Raw genomic sequence first — 22,169 nt, forward strand, 5'->3', positions numbered from 1 at the left:
GCTGAGGACTGAACCCAGGGTCTTGTACATGTTAGGCAAGCACTCTACCACAGTGCTAGTTCTATTTTTAACTTTTCATGTTGAAACAACTTCACATTTACAAAAAAGTTGCAAAAAGATTATAAAGAATTTCAATATACCTTCAATTCCCCATCTGTAGTATCATATGGAACCACAATGCAATTATCAACATTCAGAAGTTGACACTACCAACCCGAGTATTTAATCTATAAACCTTATTCACATTTCACCCAGTACCCCACTCAAACCCTATTTAGGTTCAGAATCAAAGATCACAAGTTGGGAATCATTTTAAAGTGCATCTCTCCCTTACCATTGTCCTCCAACTCATCCACAATTTCCAGCAGCCATTTCCTCAAATTACTTCAATTCATGCACTCCTCACCCTTCTAGTGGTACTGTTTTTTAATTTTAGTTCTTGATGGGTGTGTAGTGATATCTTAGGATTAATTGATGGCCCTGGGGATTGAACCCAGGGCCCCAATACATGCTACACATGTGCTCTGCCACTGAGTGACATCCTTGTTTTTAATTTTGAGACCATGTCTCACTAAGTTGCCCATGGTGTCATAGAACTTATAATCCTGCCCCAGCCTCCCAAGTAGCTGGAACTACAGGTGTGTACCACTGCACCTGATTTCATTGTGGTTTTATATGCATTTCTCTTATGGCTAAAAAGGTTAAACATCTCTTCATGTTCTTATTTACCATCTATAAATGTCTGTATCTTTTGCTTTATTTCTAATTGTTTTACTTCTTACTGATGAATCTTGAAACTTCACTATGTATTCTAGAATATAAGGTGTCACATAAGTGTTTTGCAGATACCATCTTCATCTTTTCATCCTTTCACAGACCTTTTGGAGAGCAAAAGATTTTGATGAGGTCTAGTTTATGTTTTTTTTTTTTTTTTAGTGTCCTAAGAACTCTTCAGACCCAAAGACTTTCTCATGTTATCTTCTAAAGAGGTTTTATAGTCTGATGCTTTAAATCAGTGATCCATTTACAGATTATTTTTATATAAGGTGTATTGTTAGGTAAGTTTTGTTTTTTTTTTTTGCCTACACAAATCCAGTAGCTCCAGGACCATTATTTGAAGACTATCCTTTCTCTACTGAATTAATTTTTCATTCTTTATCAAAAACCATACTTGCACAGGGCTAATTTATTTTATTTTACCTCCTTTGTTTGCTTATTAATCATACTACCTTGACATTTTCACTTTTAGTTTCTTTAAATTTTCTAGTATATATAGCTTTAGACTTAAGCACACTTTCATACATCACTTCACATACCTATAGTACAAGAACTTTTTAATAATATCTTTTGGCCTTTGTGCCTTTGTCCTCATTCTACATCTATGATGAATCTCACAATATATTACTACTTTTGCTTTAAGCACTTAATTACCTTTCAAAGAGATTTATAAAATAACAGCTATTTTATGTTTAACCCTGTAGTTGCCCTACCTCGAGATCTTTATATACCAGATTTCCATCTGGTATTGCCTTCCTTCAACATGAATGGATTGAAGGAAGTGACACGTAAGTGTTCCTAAACTCCCTTAGACCACAGCAGGCATTAGGACTAATTTTGGCCCCCTGCAGAGGCAATAGCTGAATATTTTGCCCAGTGAGGTTGTCTGCTATGACTGGTGGGAACATGGACAACTGGCAACTCCAGTGATGGCCTCAGTAGGCCTTCCTGGTGGCTCTGTCCTTGACTTCCAGGAGTAGGTTCACAGTCATGCTGTGATCTGAAGGCTTGGAGAACCTCTGCAGATCTGTGCCGCTTGCTGCTCTGGTGCCCTACCTTATGAACTCTATCTGCCACAAATTCTCCACGTTCTCAGGTCAGGGAGGCCACTGGGATGTGTCTTAGTTCCATCTTCCTGTGTCGTGTCCTGGAAACTACAGGCACAATCTGGGCCATTAGTGTCACCTCACTTGTCTCCTTTCCCTTAGGGGTCACTATGCCACAATGCTTGTTTTCCAACATCTAAACTGTTGCCTCATGTTTGGTCCAGATTTCAATTGATACGTTGGGAGGATACAGGTAGTTCCTTTATTCCATTATGGCCAGCAAAAGAAGCAAGCTGGTCCTTCAATTTTTTAAAAATAATATTCAAAGAGAAGAAAGATCCAATTGAATGAATACTGGAGTGCTTTAAGAAATGTGGTCCTCACAAACATAATCAAAGCATATGCACTAATTACAGTATTGAGAATTATTTTGTGTGATAAGCTTATTAAAAATGACAATATTTGCTGGAATTTAAATTTACTGTGGTACATGTCTAGAGAGCATTTGGGTTACCTGTGTTCTGACTGAGAACAAAATAACCTCTCAGGTCTCTGCTGGCCATGAGTTCACTCATTTTGAAGACAAAGAAAATTTGCTCAGAGCCCTGTTTTAGGTTGGCTTCACATATCCCTGTACCACCACCACCACCTTTTTTCTCCAACACAGACCATCTGTACAGAAATCCTGAAAAACAGGCTGAGGGGGAAGCCAAAAGTCTCAATTATCCTTTTCTCACATAAATTTCAATTCTGCAATAAGAGTGATAACATTCAAAGGTCAGAACTGACAGGATGGGAAGAGAAAGAAGGTGGCTGAGATGGAGACTGACAGTCAAAGAAGTGACACCCATGCTGGAAGCAGAATCACAGACAAAATTTTCATTACTGTTAGAATATATCATGACTTTTGAAAACTGGAAATAAAATGCAGTCTCTATTTATATCTGATTAGACAAAGAACAGATACTACCAAATACTGATTCGTGCAATCTGTTCTGAAATTACCTTTCACTTTTTCCTTCCCAAGAAGTGCAGCATCAAACATCAAATACAACTTCTTAAAGGAAAAACAGAAGTGACAGCAATGCCCAGTTTCTGAAAGTCTCACTTTCACCTGTAGCCCACAGCTCTGGAGGACCTAGAGATCAGCACCATTATTGTCTCAGTTTCTTCTTTCAAGGACACCTGAAACAGATGTTAGTGGAAATCTGAAACCCAGAGTGCAGAAGCATTGTATTCAAGATCTCAAGTTCAAACTCAGATCTGCTTCACTCCAGAACCCATGGATTTTAGGTCTCTCTTACATTTGATCCCTAGAGGAATCACCCTACCCTTGAGCCACAAGCCAAAGGCTGCTAGAAGTTTGGTGGCATGGGTGTCATGCTCCTCAAGGCAGGTGTCCCCTGTTGGGGTCTTCTTCATAGCTGTTTACACCAAGCCCAGATGTGCAAATCCCTTCCCTAGAGGAAACACACTTCCTAGACTTTGGGATAAGGTGCATAGAAAGGGCAAGAATGGGTTAAGATTTTATTCTCCCAGGAAAGAAAAATCTAAAGATTCAATTAACACTTGAAGCTAGAATCTCCTCTTTGCACAGCCTTTCCTCTCCTCCCACCAAAATATATATTTGTTTTTCAGACAGGAAGAATGGAGGGGTCTCTGAGTGAAAATCTTTACTTCAATACCCATGTCTCTGAAGCAGTGCCCTGTCATCTGAACCAGTTACAGGTGGCCAGCAGAGCAGTCATCAGATGTCAACTGCCAAGCAGGGCAGCTCATGATTACAGACTCCTGTAACAGCTCTCACTTATTCAGAACGGCCGCGGGTCTGGGCTCTGTGCAAAACTGTTCCCTTACACTATGTCCTATGTGGAAGAAGTCACTGTTATCATTCTCATTTTATAGATGAGCACACATATTATAAGTGGCTTGTCAATTACAAATAGCTCTTGTTCATTTTTAAACACTATGATTGACTGCATTTTCTGCTCATTTTGACTGGAGTCTTGGAAGACCTCTGCATACCAGATGGCAAGACAAATAGTTCTCTAAGGGAGAAAAGAATGGAGAAAGAATGTGAGGGCTAACCTGATACTTTGAAGGCAAATTAGGTGAAAACGTTGACATACAAGGAGGAATTACAAAAAGAGGAAGTAACTCGCCCATGGTCTCACCGAAACAGGATTAAAACACACATTCCTGGTCCAGGGATTTGGCTCAGTGGTTCCGCAGGCTGCCTTGAAAGCACAAGGTCCAGAGATCGATCCCCGGTACCAAAAAAACAAAAAACCAAAAACCACCACACATTCCTCCTGGCTTTAGGGTCTATGCTAAAGAGCAGGGGGAATGGGAAGGGGTGACTTAGGCCTAGCGGATGGGTGGCCCAAGTCGGGCTGGGCCAGCTCTTGGGGCGCCTCTCCGCCAGATCGGCTCACGCACACGAACCAGTGTTTCGGGAGGATTGTGAACACCTGTATATGGCTGATGGTGGCAGCGCAACGTTAGGGGGTCAGGGTGCCGTCCCTGCGTCCAGAACCCTGGCAGCAACCAAGCCACAACACAGCCTCGAGAGACAGCATGTTGTGGGGCCACAGAAGTAGCAACCGCCGCTCACCACTAATTCCACTCAGGATAGCTAGGGCGCGTTTGCCAGTGGCTCAGTCCCAAAGAACCCGCAGTCACTTTAGGATCCAGACGCCCCAGTCCTTCTGACTACTTCCGGGGAACCTTGGGCGCCGCCATAGCAAACCGGAAGTAGGAATGTCTGTCGCTGCGTAGTGGGCGGGAAGTAGCCGGAAGTAGCTATGCAGGGCATCGCCTTGATGGGTTGAGTCTAAACACCCTGGGCTGCTTGTCGCTCTGCGACCGGAAGAGCGAATCAGTGAAGGCTGGCTGGGCCCCGCCTTGACAACCTGATAGCGGAAAAGGCGGGTCTTTCCTCCTTGTCAGATCCACCGCGGCACCGACATGTGAGTAGCAGAACGCCTAGCCCGAACTTGCTGCTGCTGTCTCCTCTTCCCCGTGATCTGCACTTAGCTCAGGACCCCAAGACGACTGGGTTCCATGGAGACTGACCCTCAGGATCGACACACCCCATCTGCGCATGCTCAGGCCCTGCCCTTCGAGCATTAGGTCCTCTCCCTTTTGGCTATCACCCAAGCTCCACCCCGAGGGCCTCAGCGGGACCCCTGACTTTGCCACCCTGTAACTCTAGACTTGATTAAGGACCTCTGAAACTCCAGTTTGTCCTTAGATCTTCACATTTCTCCCCTTGGATCATCAGATCTTACCTCTTGAGCTTTCCACACCTACCAGAGACCCAGACGTCTCACCTGTAGTGCCCACAGACTTCTTCCTAGACCCTTCTGACCTTGCTCTGAATTCCCGACCTTGTCCGTCCCCCCCCAATATGACTCTCCATATCTAGCACAGAGGCCCAGCCTTACCCAGGGCTTCCAGATCATGCCACTAGGACCTTTAGTCCCACCCCAGGACCCTCAAACCACAAGGCCTCAGGTCTCATCTCCAAGACCCACCTTCAGTCCCCATCTCTAAAACTTTATGATCAAGAGACTCTTCACCAGAGCCCAAGACCCTACCTCTTAGACCTCCAAACCTCATTTGGACGAGCCCCAAACCCATTTAAATCTCCCAGCCTCTCTCCCTAGAGCTCTAGGTCTTCTAAGGCCCCAAATCTTTTGTCCATGATCCCTAATCCTATTTGGGGGATTCTATGAACTCCACCATAATTAAGGCCTGCCTTAAAATACTCAGATCTTGTTATAGGACCTCCACTGTCTCCCCAGAAGCTCCCACCCTATTCCACAGCCCCCAGGGCTCAGGCCTCACCTCTGCCTTTCCCTATCCCCATCCCAGAATCCTTAGAATTCCTAGACCTGCCCCCCCACCCCGATCTTAATCATACTTCAGACCTACATGAGACCTCCTTTTCTTGCCTGTTCTCTGAAATTATCTTCAGCCTTCTTTGCCCACAGGCAGGCGGCCCTGGAGATCACTGCTCGCTACTGTGGCAGGGAGCTGGATCAGTATGGTCAGTGTGTGGCAGCAAAACCTGAGTCATGGCAGCGGGACTGTCACTACCTTAAGATGAGCATTGCCCAGTGCACATCCGCCCAGTGAGTGTGGGCAAGTATGAGATTGGGTGGGGAGTGAGGTGGGAAGTGGACAGTGGAGTAGGTGTTCCTGGGTCTGAAATGCCCACTCCCCACAGCCCAATCATCCGCCAGATCCGCCAGGCTTGTGCTGAGCCTTTTGAGGCCTTTGAGGAGTGTCTTCGGCAGAATGAGGCAGCTGTTGGAAACTGTACTGAACATGTGCGCCGCTTCCTTCAATGTGCTGAGCAGGTGCAGCTGCCACATTCACCCACACCTATAGAGGTAAAGGAGGCTCATTTGAGCACTATCTCTTTCCCCCTTACAACCTCCTTCATCTTTCTAGTTGCTCAAAGTAAAGACTTTCAAGTCTTCAGCTCCACCTTCCCCATGTGCCTTCACCATGCATCCAGAATCTAGAACATGGTCACCTGTTGCCACCCTCCTACATCCCCTACTTTAGTCCAGCCACTTACCCCACCCTTCGTCTGCCAGGATACCTACCCCAGCCTTCTCCCTAGTTTCCCTGAATCTCTTCTTCCTCCATGCAGTGGCCTGAAATCTATTCACATTACAGATTTGCTTACTCTCCAGTGGCTTCCCATTCACATTAAGAATAAAATCCCAGGTCATTGCTGAGTTCCTTATTTTCTTTCCAAAGCTGACCTCATCTACCTCCCTCCTTATGCATTCTCTGCTTTTCAGCTGTAATGACAGAGGGAATAGGATGGAGTTGGGGAAAAAAATTATCCTTTTTAATGGATACAGTATATCTGAGGTAGTAAAAGAAAAACTCCTTCAGTTGTTTACCGCCTCTCCCATTGGACTATGAACAACAAAGGGAAAAGATGTCTTTCACCAGCCCCTCTGAACACCCTCCCCTGTGGCCCTCTCTCTGTCCCTGCAATCCTATCTTCTCTTGTAGCCCCAGACTAGCCTCCTGGGTCTCCATGCTCCATCTTATCCTTTTCAGGCCTTTCCTTGTGACAGTCCCAGAGTAATCTGAAAAAAAGTCTGACCATGTTCTGCCTCTATTTAGAAACCTTTCTGAGGCTCTCACTTCCACCAGGCAAGCTCTCAACTCCAGCACAACCTGGGGTCCTAGTGACCTCTGGCCCCACCTCTTCTTGCTTTCCCCCTTAAGCTCCATGTTCCTGCCCCAGTGAATGTGCACGTCTCTCCTGCTTCTGTCCAGCTCTTTCCCTCTGCATAGGCTGCCCTTCCTGTCCATCTCCTGGCTGATTCTTATTTCATCTTACATGGTACTTCCCTCAGAAAACTCTCCTTGTGCCCCATCCTTGCTCCCAGGCTCCCAAGGTCAATGAGCTCCAGTCATGACTCACATCCTACTGCTGTGCTAGTATTTCCTGCTTTAGAGGAGCTGTTTGCTAAAGATTGGGCAGCTGCCTTTCTAATCAGGTCCAATCTTCACTGCTTCTTTTAAGATGGAGATAAATGAAAAGTTCAGACTCCAAGAGCAGAAACCAGCCAGATTTTTAATTCTCCTCAGAAAACATTCAATAATAACCACATACTATCCACACTAGTTTCCTGGTCATCTGTTAGGAATATTTCTTCCTTTCTTCTTTTCTTTTTCTTCCTTTCTTTTCCATTTTTTTTTTTTTTCCCAAGACAAGGTCTTGCTATGTAATTCAGGCTGCCCTTGAATTCACTATATAGCCCAGACTGGCCTCAAACTCATGGTGATCCTCCTGCCTCAGTCTCCCAAGTGCTGGGATAACAAGTATGTACCACCTCACCTGGCTTTCCTTTCTTTTTTTTTCCAGACAGGGTCTGCTATGTAGTTCAAGCTGGCCTTGAACTCACTATATAGCCCAGGCTGGCCTTGAACTTGTGGTAATACTTCCTGAGTATGAGGATTACAGGGCTGTGCCACCATGCTGTGCCTCCTTTCTTTTTCTCTTTCCTTTATTTTTTTTACTGTACTGGGGATTAAACCCAGGGCCTCATTCTACCACTTACCTACATCTCCAGACTTTGTTTTTCAATTTTATTTTGAGACTGGGTCTCTAAATTGTCCAAGCTGGCCTGGAACTTGCAGTCTTCCTGCCTTAGCGCCCCCAGTAACTGGGATTACAGGCATGTGCCACCATACACAGCAGGAACATTTCTTCTTAGTGTTTTGGGCATCTGAACAGTAAAGGCCCCTCCCTCCCATTTTAAGGCCGATTGTTCCTTCCTTTTCTGGACAAGCAGCCAGCTTCTCTGTGGTCTCCCTATGGCCACTCCTACCCCCATATTTTCTCTTCCTTGGCAGCCAAACAAATTTAAAAATGGAAATTAGGCCACGTCTCACTTTTTTTTTTTTTTTTTTACTTTTTGTTTCTTTGGGTTTTTTTTTTTTTTTTTTTTTTTGGTACCGGGGATCGAATTCAGGTCCTTGTGCTTGCGCAGCAGGCGGCAAAACCACTGAGCTAAATCCCCAGCCCTACATGTCTCACTTTTAAAGCCTCACAGCTCTCCAGTGCACTCAGAGTTCCTCTCATTGACCTCCTCCTTCCTGGTAAGGGCATCCTAGTTCCAACTTTTCCTCCCTCATTGGGACAGTAAAATTCCAGCCTCCTTTGTTCTGTAGTCTGTACAACAGCAGGCACACAGACAAGCTCATCTCCTGCACCAGGACTTAAAGGACTTTTGGAGCATCTCTTGTCTGTGTAGCTGACAGTTTAAAAGGCTACATGTTCCTCAACGTACACCCCTGCTCTCTACTTTAATAAACACTACAGAGAATTTCTTGCCATTGACATATTTTTGTTCACTCCCTGCTTGAGTGGAAGACCCTCTGAGTCTGAGATTTTTGTCTGCTGGGTCTCTAATACCTGAAACAATGCTGAGCACATGCAGGGCCTTAGTAAAATGTGCTTTCCCCATGATAGTGTACCACGGCCAGCTTGTTTTCATGGCAGATGGCAAGGTCATTGCCTGCTACCCTCTCCCTCCAGTGCAGCCTCTGGTGTGTCCGCAGAATTGCCCCTGCAGTGGCCCAGGGCCAGGCACAGAACAGCTGCCAGAAGATGTTGATGTGTTTTCTCCACAGGCTCAGCCACTTCCTACCTCCTGAGGACTCCTTTAACTTCAGGAAGACTGGACATGAGTGACTGGCCTCTTGATACCCCAACCCCTGCAGAGTGACCATTTTTTGAGTTCTGAAGGCCTGTGCCGTGGACCTGTCTTCCCTGAACTTCAGGGTTCCCAGTAAATAAAGACTGTACACTGGGCTTTAGTTCCTGCCATTAGCCCCTGAGCAGAAACCCTGGTCTTCTGTCCCTCAGCTTCAGGTGACCCTAAGAAGGGCCAGGGAGGGGATGTGCAGTCTGTTCACCTGGGTTAACTGAACTACTTCCTTGTTAGCACTGCCAAACAGCCATTCCCTATCTGCTACTGCATGTGCATCGGGGAAATGGCCTTTTTCCTTCCATTCTAGCATTCACCAAATCTTTATTGAGTGTGTATGAAGCTTGGGGAGGGAGCAGTGTACAACACACTTCCTTCCCTGATGAATTCCGAATAGTTTAGCAAAAGATAACAAGCTTTGGGCAATGGAGATTAAATAATAGCTTTATTGAAAACAACTGCATGGTAGGCTGTATCTTACAAGTCCATTCCACTGGACTTCTCTTCTGTCCTGATTTGCCTTCCCCTGGAAGCCAAGCCTGAGAATTTGAGTATAGAAAGTATATTTGCAGTCTGAGTCCAGAAACACTAGTAGAGAGTGGAGAAGGGAAACACAGGAAGGCAGCCAATAAAGGGGGCATTTTCAAGCTGGTTACCACTGTGGGACATGGACCCTATTCCACCGGAGTCCTCTGAGGGGCTGCATACAGCTGACCTCAGTTACCCTGTCAGGGGCAAGGCAATTGTGATGTTTGTCCTCCAACTCCCTGTCTGTCATTGGGGACTGTTGTCATGGGCATTGACCCTGTGGCACTCTGGCCTGCCCTGTGTGGACCAGTTGTGCTCCTGCCATCAGAAGAGAGTAGAAGCAGTGAGTAACAGGACCAAGTGAGCCACCTTAGCATAAAGGAGAGACACTGATGGGAGTCTGGGCAGGTGACTGTGTCCTAGTGTTTCTCTTCAGGGTCACAGACTCCCTAGTAGGGGCAGGTCATAAAGGGCAGAGAGACCCCCCCAGCCCTGGACCAGCATGCTGACAAGTGAAAAGTCCTGAGATGGCCTGACTTTAACTACAAAGGGCCAGAGGACAGCAGTGGGGACAAACAGGAGAGCTTAATCAGTAACGAGCTACAAGCCAATAAGAACAAAAGATAGTGTTACATTTTTGAATGTTTTAAAACCTGAAATCAGTTTGCATCACAGCAGACACCAGAGCCACTTTCCAGAATTTCTGGACTATTTGTACCAACCAATTCAGGAGTAATTCCGTTTCTTCTCTTTATGGACTGCCCTGCTATCTCAAAGCCCTATCCATCTGTGCTATCCCACTCCTGCTAACTATATGGCAGTGTGAGTGACACTGCTTTTCTTCCCCAGAGTTTATAAAAAGTGCTCTTACTACAGCCCAGCTGATGATTTCCAACTGCTGCCTAGCTCTGCTGCTTGCTGGTCATTGTGGGACCATGTTCTACCCAGGACCTAGACCTGCCTCTTTCTGGCTGGCATCTGTAATGGCTCAATAGACCCTTTTATTTCAGAGATCCTTTGGTCTGCAGAGTTTAAGTTTAATGGTGCCCTTGTCTGCATCCAGATTTACTGTTCAAAGAAGTTGTTTCTCCCTGGGGGCAACTCTTCAGAACTCTGAAAATTGGAGTAACCTGCCATTTGAAACTAAGGCCGCTCTGGCTTGGACAGAGGAAATGGCCCATCAGAGTCTCTCCTGGGGATTAATCTTGAAGACAAAGGAAGTTGTTTGTTGGTTTAGGAGCCAGGGTGGACGTCCTGTATAATCAGGATTGCAAGAGCTACCAGATGCCACCTGCTGAACAGAAGGAAAGCCAGGTAGTAGAGGATTGTAATCAGTTCCTATGGTCTGGAAAGTGCTGCCTTTGCCCTGGTGGCTTTCTGCTCTCAGTGGCAGCTTTAGCCTGCAGATTTCTGTGACAGTTTTCAGCCTGGCCTATTTTGCTTGAGCAAGCTTGGGTGGGATTCTACTCTGTGCAGCATAAAAGAACTATAATGAAAGTGGACAAAATGGAAATCTAGACTACATTTAAAATTTTGAATATCTCCTAGATGTGTGTTGGTGTGGCACACGTGTGTGTGACTTTTCAATAAGCTAGACTAGCCTCCTTGTAGGTCTCTGGGGTTTAAGAGAGTGAAAGTGGAAATTTCAAAGATACCATTTTTACAACATTCTATTGGTCAAATCAGTCGTGAGGCCGCCCACATTGAGGGGGTGGAGACCCCCCTTGGTGGCATTTGGCTGCAAAGAATTTGTGCCCATATTTAACACAAGCACTTCACAGTTTCTATTTCTTCTTCTGTTTTGGTAAGTTGTATTTTTCTAGGAATTTCTCACATTACATTTTCAAATTGCTACAAATTTGTTCATAATGTCATTATCATAAGGTCTATAGAATCTGTAGTAATAGCCCCTTTGCTATTTCCAACATTGGTTATTTGTACCTTCTTCCTTTTTTTTTTTTTCTTCATCAACCTGGTCAGGTGTTTATGAATTTTATTATTCTTTTCACAGAATTAACTTTTGGCTTTGTTGATGCTACTTTGAGCATTTGAATTCAATTAATTGCCTCATTCCTTTTTTTTAAAATTTTTTCTATTATTGTTAAATATTTAGCTCACTCATTTTCAGCTTTTTTCTAATATATGCACTAAAGTTTTCTCAAAGCATGGCTTTCTATTTTGACTTCTTCATTGATCTCAGATTATTTAGAAGTTTAGAGTTATATTTCTTAATTTCTAAACATATGGGACATTTTTCTAGTTATCTTGCCTAAATGCAATTGGTTTGGGAACATATTTCACACAATTTCAGTCTTTTGAAGCTTTTGAAGTTTGTTGAGGCTTTATAGCTTGGCATATGCTCAGTTCCTGTTAATGTGCCATATGTGCTTGAATCATAACCCTTAGCTCATGACGCAGTGTCTCAGCTTGGGAATCTGAGACAAGGAATTGGGAGCTGATCCAAAAAATCACAGGTAGAACAATGGGAAGTGAGACGGAAGAGAAAGCAACATATAAAGGGTCCGTCCTCAAGCAAATTACCACTGTGGGCAACAGTTTAGTTCTCTAGGGAACTCTGGGAAACAGTGGAGATCGTAGGATCTCCACTCCTGGGGTGAGAGTACTTACACACTCATCACCATCCATCATTTGGTTGAGGGCTACTTGAGGACTGGGTTTTTATTCCTTGCCACTTCCTGTTTGCCATACACGTACAGGCAATCTGGGCTCTGGTGGAGAGAAAGTTGCCTGGCAAGGGCAGCTGCCTTACTTCCTGTCACCCACTGTCTTCATTTCATTGGGAGCCACCTTCATGGCCACCATCCACTGCCACAGCTGCCATTGCCTCAGCCTGTCATAGCTGCCTCAGTGGCAGCCACCATCATCCTACCTTTTCTGCTTGACACAGCTGCTACCTATTACTCCATTCCACCACAGCCATTGTTGGCAGAGATGTTAAGAGAACAAGGAATCTTTAAAAATTCCTGACTAACTTCACGAAGTGGCTGCATTCAGCCAGGGAGGCCAGCTAGAAGTGGCAGGCATGAAGGACGGACGGGGTTACTGGGAGCAGTGGGAGTGGCAGGTGGCAGTGTTGGGGATGTGGCCAGAGGCTGAAGTGGCTGCGTGAACTAAAGGCACTCAAGATTCTGAGGAAGACTAGGAAGAATTTGTCAGTCACTGGGATAAGGGTGTGAGCAGGCAAGAAATGATAGCCAGGAAGCTGTGAACATTGCTGAGGGTCTCCATTCCACCGTAGGTAGCCTGCAAGCTGTAATGGAGGATTTTGTGCTTGCTGTTGAACCTACTGACTGTTGAAAGACACAGTCACTACAATAATGACATTTTAGCCAGCACTGTGCTGGTGATCACCTAGTTACTAGTGCCATTGAACAATTTCAGACAGAAGTATGAAAATAGAAGCCAGATTATTTAAGGAAATTATCTTAAAATAGTTAGCTTCTACCACAAAGTGTGTTGTTTTCAAAAAATCTTGTTCCACTGGGTATGGTGGCACACACCTGTAGTCCCAGCTACTTAAGCAGCTGAGGCAGGACAATCACAAGCTTGAGCCCAACCTAGGCAAATTAATAACTTAGCAGAACCCTGTGTCAAAATAAAAAAGGGCTAGAGGGCCAGAGATTTAGCTCAGTGGTTCCGCCACCTGCCTTGCAAGTGCAAGGTCCCGAGTTTGATCCCTGGTACCAAAAAAAAAAAAAAAAGAGCTGGAGATGTATTCAGTGGTAGAGTACACCTGGGCTCGATCTTCAGTACTGCAAAAGTAGATAATCAAATAAAAAATTTTAAAACCTGAAAAGTCTTAATACCCAGGCCATATCTGGACCAATTAAGTCAAAGTCCTTTTGAATAGGACCCATACACTGGTATTTTTAAAAAGTTAAAAATTTTAAGTTGATTAAATATGCAGCCAAGCAGAGAACTACTGCTCCAGTAGAATTCCTCATTTTTGGTTGACCTTATTTTACAACATTAACTTGCTTGGAAATAAGGTCCTGGAGGATTTTGAACAAAGTGAATTTCATGTGATAAACCTCATTAAATGCCTCTGCACGTTTTGAGAAAATGGAAAAAAATCATCAAAATAAACATTGAAAGCCTCAGTCTCACAGGTAAATAAATCACATTCCTTTTAGCAATGTTTTGTTTGAAAGTACCCAGGACAGTTGGCAAATAAGATCTTTTCATTTTCTTTGGTAAGAAGCTTATAGACAGTGAGATTTGACAATATCTACGTTTTCCTGCCAAATATGCAGATAAATAAGCAAAGGCTAGAATTTGTTTTTTCTGTATTGTGCATTGAGCCCAGGGGCTCACTCCTGCTAGGCAAGCACTCCAGTGCAGAGCTACATTCCCTAGCCCTTTGTTTTTTATCATGAGATAGGGTCTCACTAAGTTGTCCAGGTTGGCCTTGAACCTGCAATCCTGCCTCAGCCCCCTGGAGCAGCTGGGATTTCAGGCACACATGACCATACCCAGAACAAAGGCTGGTTTCCACCTGCACACCAGCAATCTTTTGTTTTATGTTCTTTGAAGTTTCATTACAGTCTTCTCTGCAGAAAATGATTTGAAACTTGATTTTCCAAATCTAAGTGTCTAAGAGCTAGGGTGATCCTATATAATTGCTACTGTTGTTCAATTTTTGAAGCTTGATCCTTGGTAAGACCTGACAAACTGAGGTTTACACTATAAGGGGCTAATACATCTCTTGTTAGAATGTCTCCATTTTGTTCATGCCCTGGACACTGAGTTGCAAAATCTGAACCAGAAAATGTAGTTTTACTCAGTTTCATAGAGGAATATAACAATGTCTGCTTGGGGACAATATGGTAATACAAGTGTATTTGTATGGTGTCCCCAAACTAATTCAGCAGCTGCTTTTTTTTCTTTATTTCTTTTGCTTTTTTTGGAGGGGGTACGAGGGATTGAACCTAGGGTCTTCACACTGAGCTACATCCTTGGCTTCCCCCCTTTTCTTTTTTTTTTTTGGTACCGGGGATCGGACTTGGGTCCTTGTGCTTGTGCAGCAGGCAGCGAAACCACTGAGCTAAATCCCTGGCCACCATTCCCCCCTTTTCTTAAAAAAAATTTTATTTTGAGATAGGATCTCACTAAGTTGCCCAGGCTGGGCCTAAACTTATTATCCTCCTGACTCTGCCTCCTACAGTCCTGGGATTACAGATACGTGCTACACCCTCTGGTTGCAGCTATTATTTTTGATGGAGCCTTAGTGATCTTGTGGGAGACCAAAACAAAACAAATCAAACAAGCAAACAAAAAAACAACCACACATACAAAAGAAAGAAAAATGCCAAAACAAACAAAAGCCAGCAAAAAAACACTGATGATTGACTTAGAAGTACTTAGCCATCTGATCTTAAAGTCAGGAGATTCAGTCTCTGTATGTGCTTTCCAATACCCTCTTTTCACCATGCACAGTCCCACATTCTTTTCTGTATTTTGTGCAGTATAAACTGTTTTGATTACTTCCCTTATCCACTTATGAGTCCTTCCACTTGTCACTAAAACAGCAGGACTATTTAGTCTTTGTTTGCAGTGATGTCTGCTCATGCTGGCACTGGTATTGTTAGCATTCTCTTTTCCACCACCAGAACTCTTAAAAAAATGGTCATGATATTCATAATGTTAAAAATTAAAGCAGCACTGTCTGGACACAAAGCACAACAGCTAATCCACACAGTTGACACACAACTACAATGTACTTAAGTTGCACTCTTACGTTACATCACTCAGAAGGATGCAACAGTGGATGATTCATTATTGTGAGGCACAAAGTATGGCTCAGAGAAAAGCAGCAACACGGACTATGAAAAGTAGTCAGTTTCTGACATTTGCTCTCCACTCAGACTTACCCACACTTCATATGAACCGCCCACCCAACAGCTCTACTCTGATGTCTTAAGGTTTCTCAGTCTTGCCATGTACAGAACTGAGGTCTTGATGTTTCTCCAAAACAGCTCCGCCCTCAGCTTCTCTAAGTCAGGCAGTTTCATCTTTCCAGCTGCTCAGACCGAAGACTTTGGGCCCATTGTCCAACACATTAGGAAATCCCGTGGCTCCATCTTCTAAATACACCCACAATCCAGCTACTCCTACTACCACCCTGGTACCAAATAGGAGCCACCATCTCTGTCACCTGAGTTTCTGCAGCAATCTCTTTCCTGACCTCCCTAGTTGTCCTCAGTCTGATGGCCAGAGGTCTCTTTTGTGACAAGTCAGAAAGTGTAACACTTCTCTGTCTAAAAGTGCACAAATTTCAGAGCAAAAGCTGGAGTCCTTATGATGCCTTCAAAGCCTGATGCAGTTGGGCACCCTGACCTCTGCATTTCTCTGACCTCATTTCCTTCCAGGCTCTCAGGCATCTGCCCTCTTTCCTGCTCTTTGAACACTGACCTTGGTCTGGCCTCAGGGCCTTTGTTTGATGGAAGACCCCTCCCCCATAAACATAGGGTTAACTCTATCACCTCCAAGTCTTTGTACAGATGTTAATCTTCTTACCACCCTGCTTACCATAGCAGCTATCCCCAGCCCTGCACTTCCGGCAATCCAGACCTGACTCTTTTCCCCCCTCATTATCTTCACATGCTATCTAAGGCACTGGGCTATTAGCTTTATCATCTCTCTCACCGCTAGGCTGGGAGATTCACAAGGGCAGGAATCTTTGTCTTATTTGTTCTCTAGTATATCCAAAGCATTTAGAATTGTACCTCACACACAGTAGGTGCTCAGTAAATATTTGTCATGAGTGAAAGAGGTGGGTGTGATGTTCTTTTCAGGTTCTAACATGGAAAGTGAGCTGCAGCTGATGTGGTGGGGTAAGAGGACCCCAGAATGGTGACATTAGGTAGGCTGAGGGTTCTAGGACCTACTAGTCAACCACTTCTTTCCCTCTTTCCTGCCCTGAGTGGTGCTAGCTGGGATGATCAAGGCTGTACTCATTGTCAGAGGAGAAAGAATCATAGGAAGTGCAAGTATTGGCCAACTTCAGAAGACAGCCAAATCCTCCACAGGTGCTCACTCCATTTCTTGGCGCATCCCAGTAATGCTGTAGCACCCAGAGTCCTCCACTTGGCCTGCACACATCAAGCAAATGAAGGAAAAGATAGAATTCAAGGATCATGGGGGCCAGTTCTAGAAGTCCTTCTAGAAGTCCTTCTAGAAGCACATCACTATGGCTACCCTCAGAATTCATCCCTATCTCACAGTAAGGGTTGCTGGGAAACAGCTCACCTGTGTGCTCTGTGGGAAAGCAAGAGCACTGGGCATCATTCCTGCCACACTAGACACCCCAATGTTTGAGAAGAATACTCAGTGTGGTAGAATATGTGGAGCAATGGTGGTGATATGTTTCCTGGAGCAGCCTTTCTGAAAGGCAGTGTGGAAGCAACGTGTTCCATTTGTAGGAATTTGTGCCATGGAGACCTATGTGTGCCCAAATGAGAATGCAAGGGACACACCCCTCAGCTTTGTTTACAATAATAACCTGAAATACTGGCCAAATGATGGTTTGTCTATAAAATTTGAAACAATGAGATGGATCCTATATTGCCATTTAAATAGATGTCCAATAAAATGCAAAATAGAATGCAAATATATTTCCTTGGAAAGAATTCTTAATTGTATATTAATTTTTAATGTTTTAAAGTCCTTTTTTCTAGCTTTTCAGACTACCTAGTGCATTATTGTTACCAGTTATTATCATCCTACTGTGAATAGCACACCAGACTTTCTTGCCCCTATAACCATAACTTACACCTACTGATCAACCTTTCTCCCTCTATGTTTAACTTTTTGTGGAATTGCAGGACTTGTTTCCAATGCAGCAGCACCATGTTACATTGCCCTCAGAAAGGTGTATCATGACTGCCACAGATTCTTACATATTTCCCAATTCCTAATATTGTCAACCCCCCACTTTCTTGCTTCTTTACAAATTTTGATTTTAAACATTAGTGATTTTGCTGAATTGAAGGAAAAAAGAAATAATATATATCTAATCTTTATGAGTTCCATTTGTTTTTGTCCTACTATTCATCCAACCCTCACAGATCACAAAAATATGAGCAGTAAATATTAAATGTAGGCCGGGCATGGTAGTGCATGCCTGTAATCCCAGCACCCAGGAGCCAAGGGCAGGAGGATTGCCATGAGTTCAAGGCCAGCCTGGACTACATAGCAAGACCCTCTCACACACACACACACACAAAAAGTAGTCATCTTTGATAGTTTGCCAACTTTTATCATACAAAACCCATAGCTTTATACATTTTAAAATTTTTGTTCATGCAAAGTTATATTTATCATGTCAGAAAGATAGCACCTGTTTCATTTAGCAGCTTGTTTGACTCATTACTTTTGAATATTGGATATGTGGGTGCAAGGGCCTCTGTCTGTATTATGGCCTTGGCAGCAAATGATGGGCCAGCTGAGAGCTGCCTTTCTCTCCCATGAGATCTAAGCAGTTCATCTATTTTTTCCATGGTCAAGTCTAGTAGATATTGAAATGAAATCTATGCAATGGACTGGGTACAAATGTAAGGTTAAAATGGAGGACGAGAGGGCATCTTTCCCAAATGAACTTGAAACCAAGTCACTATTTGATTAAGCTGTGGTGAACAGCATTCTCTCTTCAGGGTTATGGGCAGCACCAAGACGATGACTTAAGCATGTTTAAAAGCAGTAGGCAGAGCTGGAGATTTAGCACAGTGGCACCATGCCTGCCTCACAAGCACAAGATCCTGAGTTCAATCCCCAGTTTAAAAAAAAAAAAAAAAAGCAAAGAACTAGGCAGAGGCCGGGGGATTTAGCTCAGTGACACCGGACCTGCCTCACAAGCACAAGGTCCTGAGTTTGATCCCCAGTAGAAAAAGAAAAAAGCTCTAGGCAGAGTTGCTTTTTGGGGAATCTGCTGCTTTGCAGAACTAGCCCAGGCCTTGTTTCAAGGTGACTCCATTTAGTATGGCATTTGTCTCCCTGAACGCAGGCTATGAAATACCCTGTGTGAACCAAGATTTGAGGATTCTGATGGAATGTTGATGGGTTGAATGGATATACCTGGCTGATGATTCCACTTCTGGCATCTCTCCAAACTGAGGTGACTTTGATGCCCAATAAAGCCCCAAGTAGATCATAATGGCCTAGGAGAGCAAGGGCAGGGAAGGCCTCTCCCTGCCAGGAAGGACATCCATGCAACTCCCTGTGGATGATTCGAATTCATAAATTGTTAAGATAGGAGACAACATCCTCCAGTGAGAATTTGGGCTTGGAAGATATTAATAAAAAAAAATACTTTCATCAAGGCCCCAAATTCTTAAGGAAAATGTAAACATCAAGATCCACAAAATGTGTGTGCTCACAATTGAGTAGAAGACAGAAGTCTGATCGGTAAAAGCAGAAAATGTTGTAAAATTTTTATTTAGTGGTAAAAATTCATATATTTTTTTAATATATTGTGTTCCATTTATTTATTTTTATTTATTTATTTTGGTACCAGAGATCGAACTCGGGACCTTGCACTTGCAAGGCAGGTGGCAGAACCACTGAGCTGAATCCCCAGTCCTTCGTATTTGTTTTTGCTTTGTTTTGTCTTTTGAGACAGGATCTCACCATGTAATCCAGGTTAGCCTTAAATGTACTAGGTAGCCCAGGTTAGCCTAGAACTTGCAGCAATCTTCCTGCCTCCGCCTCCTGAGTGCTGGGATTACAGGGATGTACCACCATGCATGGCAGGTTTTTTTTTTTTTAATCCTATCTGCCCCTTTTCTTATCTTGCTGCAGAGTGGAGTTGAGGGGCTGCAAGACTTAAGAGGTGAGAGGTAATTCCTTCAAAGCATAAATAATGGTGCAGTAAACCACAGAGGTAAGCCAATGGCTGCATCTGTACAATATAGAATCAGAGTAGGCATGGCAGAGAGGGTGAGGAATCATCCTTCACCAGACAAGGCTGAGTCCTCCTCATTTCAGCTGTGAAATGAGCAAAAGGGTACTGTACTTGTATACACAGCTCAGGTTTAAAATATGGAGGGTGGGCTGGGGATTTAGCTCAGTGGTTCCGACGCCTGCCTTGCAAGCGGAAGGACCCAAGTTTGATCCCTGGTACCAAAAATAAATAAATTAATTAAAATAAAATAAAATATAGAGGGATTGATACCTTCTAGGAAAAAAAAGCAACAATAATAACAATACAAAACCCTTTTCCTTAAAATTTTCTTTGAAAGATTGTGTGAGAAGAGCTTGGCAATTACAGTTTTAATATTTCATTGAAAAAACACCTAAACTCTATTCTATCCAGTTTTTACTGCATTGAACTGATCAGAAGCCATTTAGTTGTTTAGCAATTGAATTATGCTTTAAATCATTAAATTGTGCCTCAGGTCTAATTTTATTTATAAAAGACAATCTTTCCAGACTGTAGATTAAAAAACAAAAGGGTTAACCCTCCAGATTTAAAAAAAAAGGGTGATAACATGGCCTGAGTGACAGTTATTAGAAAGTGCTTCTCTACATGTTTTTATATGCTATATCTTTATTCATTTCTTCCCAACTTTTTATTTTGAAAATTTCGAAGTCTACAGAAAGGTTGTAATAGTAAAATACACCTTCAGCTTGATTCATAAAGTGTTAAACTTTTCCTATATTTGTTCTTTCTAGTGGGTAAATAGATAAGAATGTTTATATATGTGTATATATACACATATATATGAATAAATATAGATATCAGGCCTTCTGTGTTTGTCTTGCTGTTCTCTTTATAAATATATCTAACTGTACAGCTATACACATATACTTTTCTTTTCCAAACTTGAGATTAAGCTGCTTTATTATGAGACTTTACCCCTAAATGCTTCAACATGTATCTCCTAAGAACATTCATTTATATTAACTCAGCTTGATTATCAAACTCAAGACATTTAGCACTAGCACATTATCACTGGATAATATGTAGATCATATTCAAATATCTCCAGTAATCCTAGTAATGGCTGTTAGAGCTGGCTAAGGCAAGGACAATGTCTCCTTAATCTCTTATAGTTGAGTGCTGTTCCCTGAACCTTTCCTGTCTTTCATGACACTGACATTTTTGAAGAATCCAGGAGAGTCATTTTGCAGAGTGTCTCTCATTTGGGATCTGACATTTCCTTGTTCAAGTGGGGCCACGTGGGAGGAATTTATGGTGGTGCTAGGACCATGTAGAATTGGAAACTGACCCTCTGAGGAAGGCAGGGAGGGAAGGGGTCTCAAAGGAACTCTTGGGTGAGCTTGGGTCTGAATACTGAGTAGAAATTAACTGAGCTGCCTGGGCTATTGAGAGCAAGAGCTGTCCTCTTCAAAGATTTGGTGGTGAGATACAGTATGGTGGCCAAAGGACATACTAAGCTGGGGAGGAAGATGGATTCAATTTGGAACTTGGGTTGTGTTCTTCCTTTGATAAATCTAAGTAGAGAGTCACACAAGCAAGTGGGATCCTATGGCAGAGAGAGAGGACTTGGCTGGCCCACTTGTGGGCCAGTGATTTTTTTGAAATATTCTCTATAAATGAGATCACTGCCCAGAATAGAGGATAAGAAGAGGGCTAGCTTAAGGAAGAAATAATTCCACCATGTAGTCCCTGGGTGGGAGATGGTGGAGGAATAGCCAGGTAAGAGGGAGGAAACATGCAGAGTGTGCATCAAGAAAGACAAGGGAACCTGGGCATGATGGCTGTATGGCATGCCTATAATCCTGGCACCCTGGGAGGCTGAGGTGGGAGAATCACAAGTTCTAGCTCAGCCTGGGCAACTTAGCTGACTTAGGGAGAACCTGTTCCAAAATTTTTAAAAAAGGGCTGAGGATGTAGTTCAATGCGAAGGCCTTAGGTTCAATCCCCAGTACTGGGGGGCAGGATGGGGGGAGACAAGAAGAGTTTCAGGTAATGAGAAAGAGTGTTAAATTGATAAGAACAGATACTACACTTGATCTTAGCCAAAAGACTGAGAAGCCATAGAAGGAGTGTTAAAGAAAAAAATTATTCTGATACTCATTCAAGACTCTTGAAATTGGAATATTCTACTATATAAGGAGGAGCAATTGGGCTCAACTCAATATATGGATAAGTGGGGATTCATAGCCAATGAGCCGAGTAAAGGGGTCAGGATGAGAAATTACTAAAAGGTGCTATCAAGGGTAGGAAGATTCTTGCTAAAACTTACCTAATATGACAGGTCAGGTGTGTAAATGTCAAAAATGGGAGATGAGGAACTTGATTAGATATCAAGGGTTGAGATTCTTACTGTATTGGTCAGCTTTCTTTTGCTGATACAAAATACCCAACACCCACAGCATAAAGGAGGAGAGGCTTAATTTAGCTCAGGTTTCAGTCCAGGCAGAAACATCATGGCAGAAGGGCATGGTGGAGGAAAGGTACTTAGTGGCAGGGAAACAGCACCAGAGAGCAAAGGGCCAGGATCCACATACAGACCAAGGCTGGATTCTAGCCAAAAAGAGGGCTCAGAGAAGCCTAGCTAGTTTGTTCATTAAGAGAGTCTTGATCAGAG

General features: G+C 43.4%; 1 protein-coding gene, 1 long non-coding RNA gene and 1 pseudogene across 5 annotated transcripts in view; 1 reads left to right on the plus strand and 2 right to left on the minus strand.

Annotated features, from left to right (window-relative positions):
* Positions 1-4,431, minus strand: part of LOC106009379 (uncharacterized) — a 6,425-nt gene extending 1,994 nt beyond the window's left edge. Inside the window, exons 1-2 of one of the 3 annotated variants that reach the window (XR_001183447.3) lie at positions 3,998-4,431; positions 2,829-3,008 (exon numbers count right to left, since the gene is read on the minus strand). This is a non-coding gene — a long non-coding RNA (uncharacterized LOC106009379). Of the gene's footprint in view, positions 1-2,828 lie in introns of all 3 variants that reach the window. The other 2 variants (XR_002394807.2, XR_015448506.1) reach the window with 2 other exon arrangements.
* Positions 4,432-4,586: 155 nt separating this feature from the next.
* On the plus strand, positions 4,587-9,192 carry Chchd5 (coiled-coil-helix-coiled-coil-helix domain containing 5). 2 transcript variants are annotated; one of them, XM_087204233.1, is made up of 4 exons: positions 4,587-4,792; positions 5,819-5,959; positions 6,055-6,220; positions 8,994-9,192. In XM_087204233.1, coding segments are annotated over exons 1-4 (333 nt in total). In that variant the 5' UTR covers positions 4,587-4,790; the 3' UTR covers positions 9,018-9,192. The 2 variants fall into 2 exon arrangements, with proteins under 2 accessions (XP_087060359.1, XP_087060358.1); XM_087204232.1 differs by having other exon boundaries at positions 4,618-4,955.
* A 12,321-nt stretch (positions 9,193-21,513) lies between these two features.
* LOC147829770 (U2 spliceosomal RNA) lies at positions 21,514-21,617 on the minus strand (annotated as a pseudogene).
* Between the last annotated feature and the right edge of the window lie 552 nt (positions 21,618-22,169).

The sequence above is a fragment of the Heterocephalus glaber genome, unplaced genomic scaffold (genome assembly GCF_053883595.1).
Source record: "Heterocephalus glaber isolate CG9 unplaced genomic scaffold, H.glaber_assembly_v1.0 deba00000470, whole genome shotgun sequence".
Taxonomy (NCBI): Eukaryota; Metazoa; Chordata; class Mammalia; order Rodentia; family Bathyergidae; genus Heterocephalus; species Heterocephalus glaber.

Bases quoted from the DNA above. Each gene is read 5' to 3' on its own strand.
- Chchd5 (XM_087204232.1), top strand. From the start codon at position 4,927: ATGCTCAGGCCCTGCCCTTCGAGCATTAG. The intron at 5,960-6,054 runs GTGAGTGTGGGC...CACTCCCCACAG, and splicing joins GCCCAGTGCACATCCGCCCA to CCCAATCATCCGCCAGATCC. The intron at 6,221-8,993 runs GTAAAGGAGGCT...TTTTCTCCACAG, and splicing joins ATTCACCCACACCTATAGAG to GCTCAGCCACTTCCTACCTC.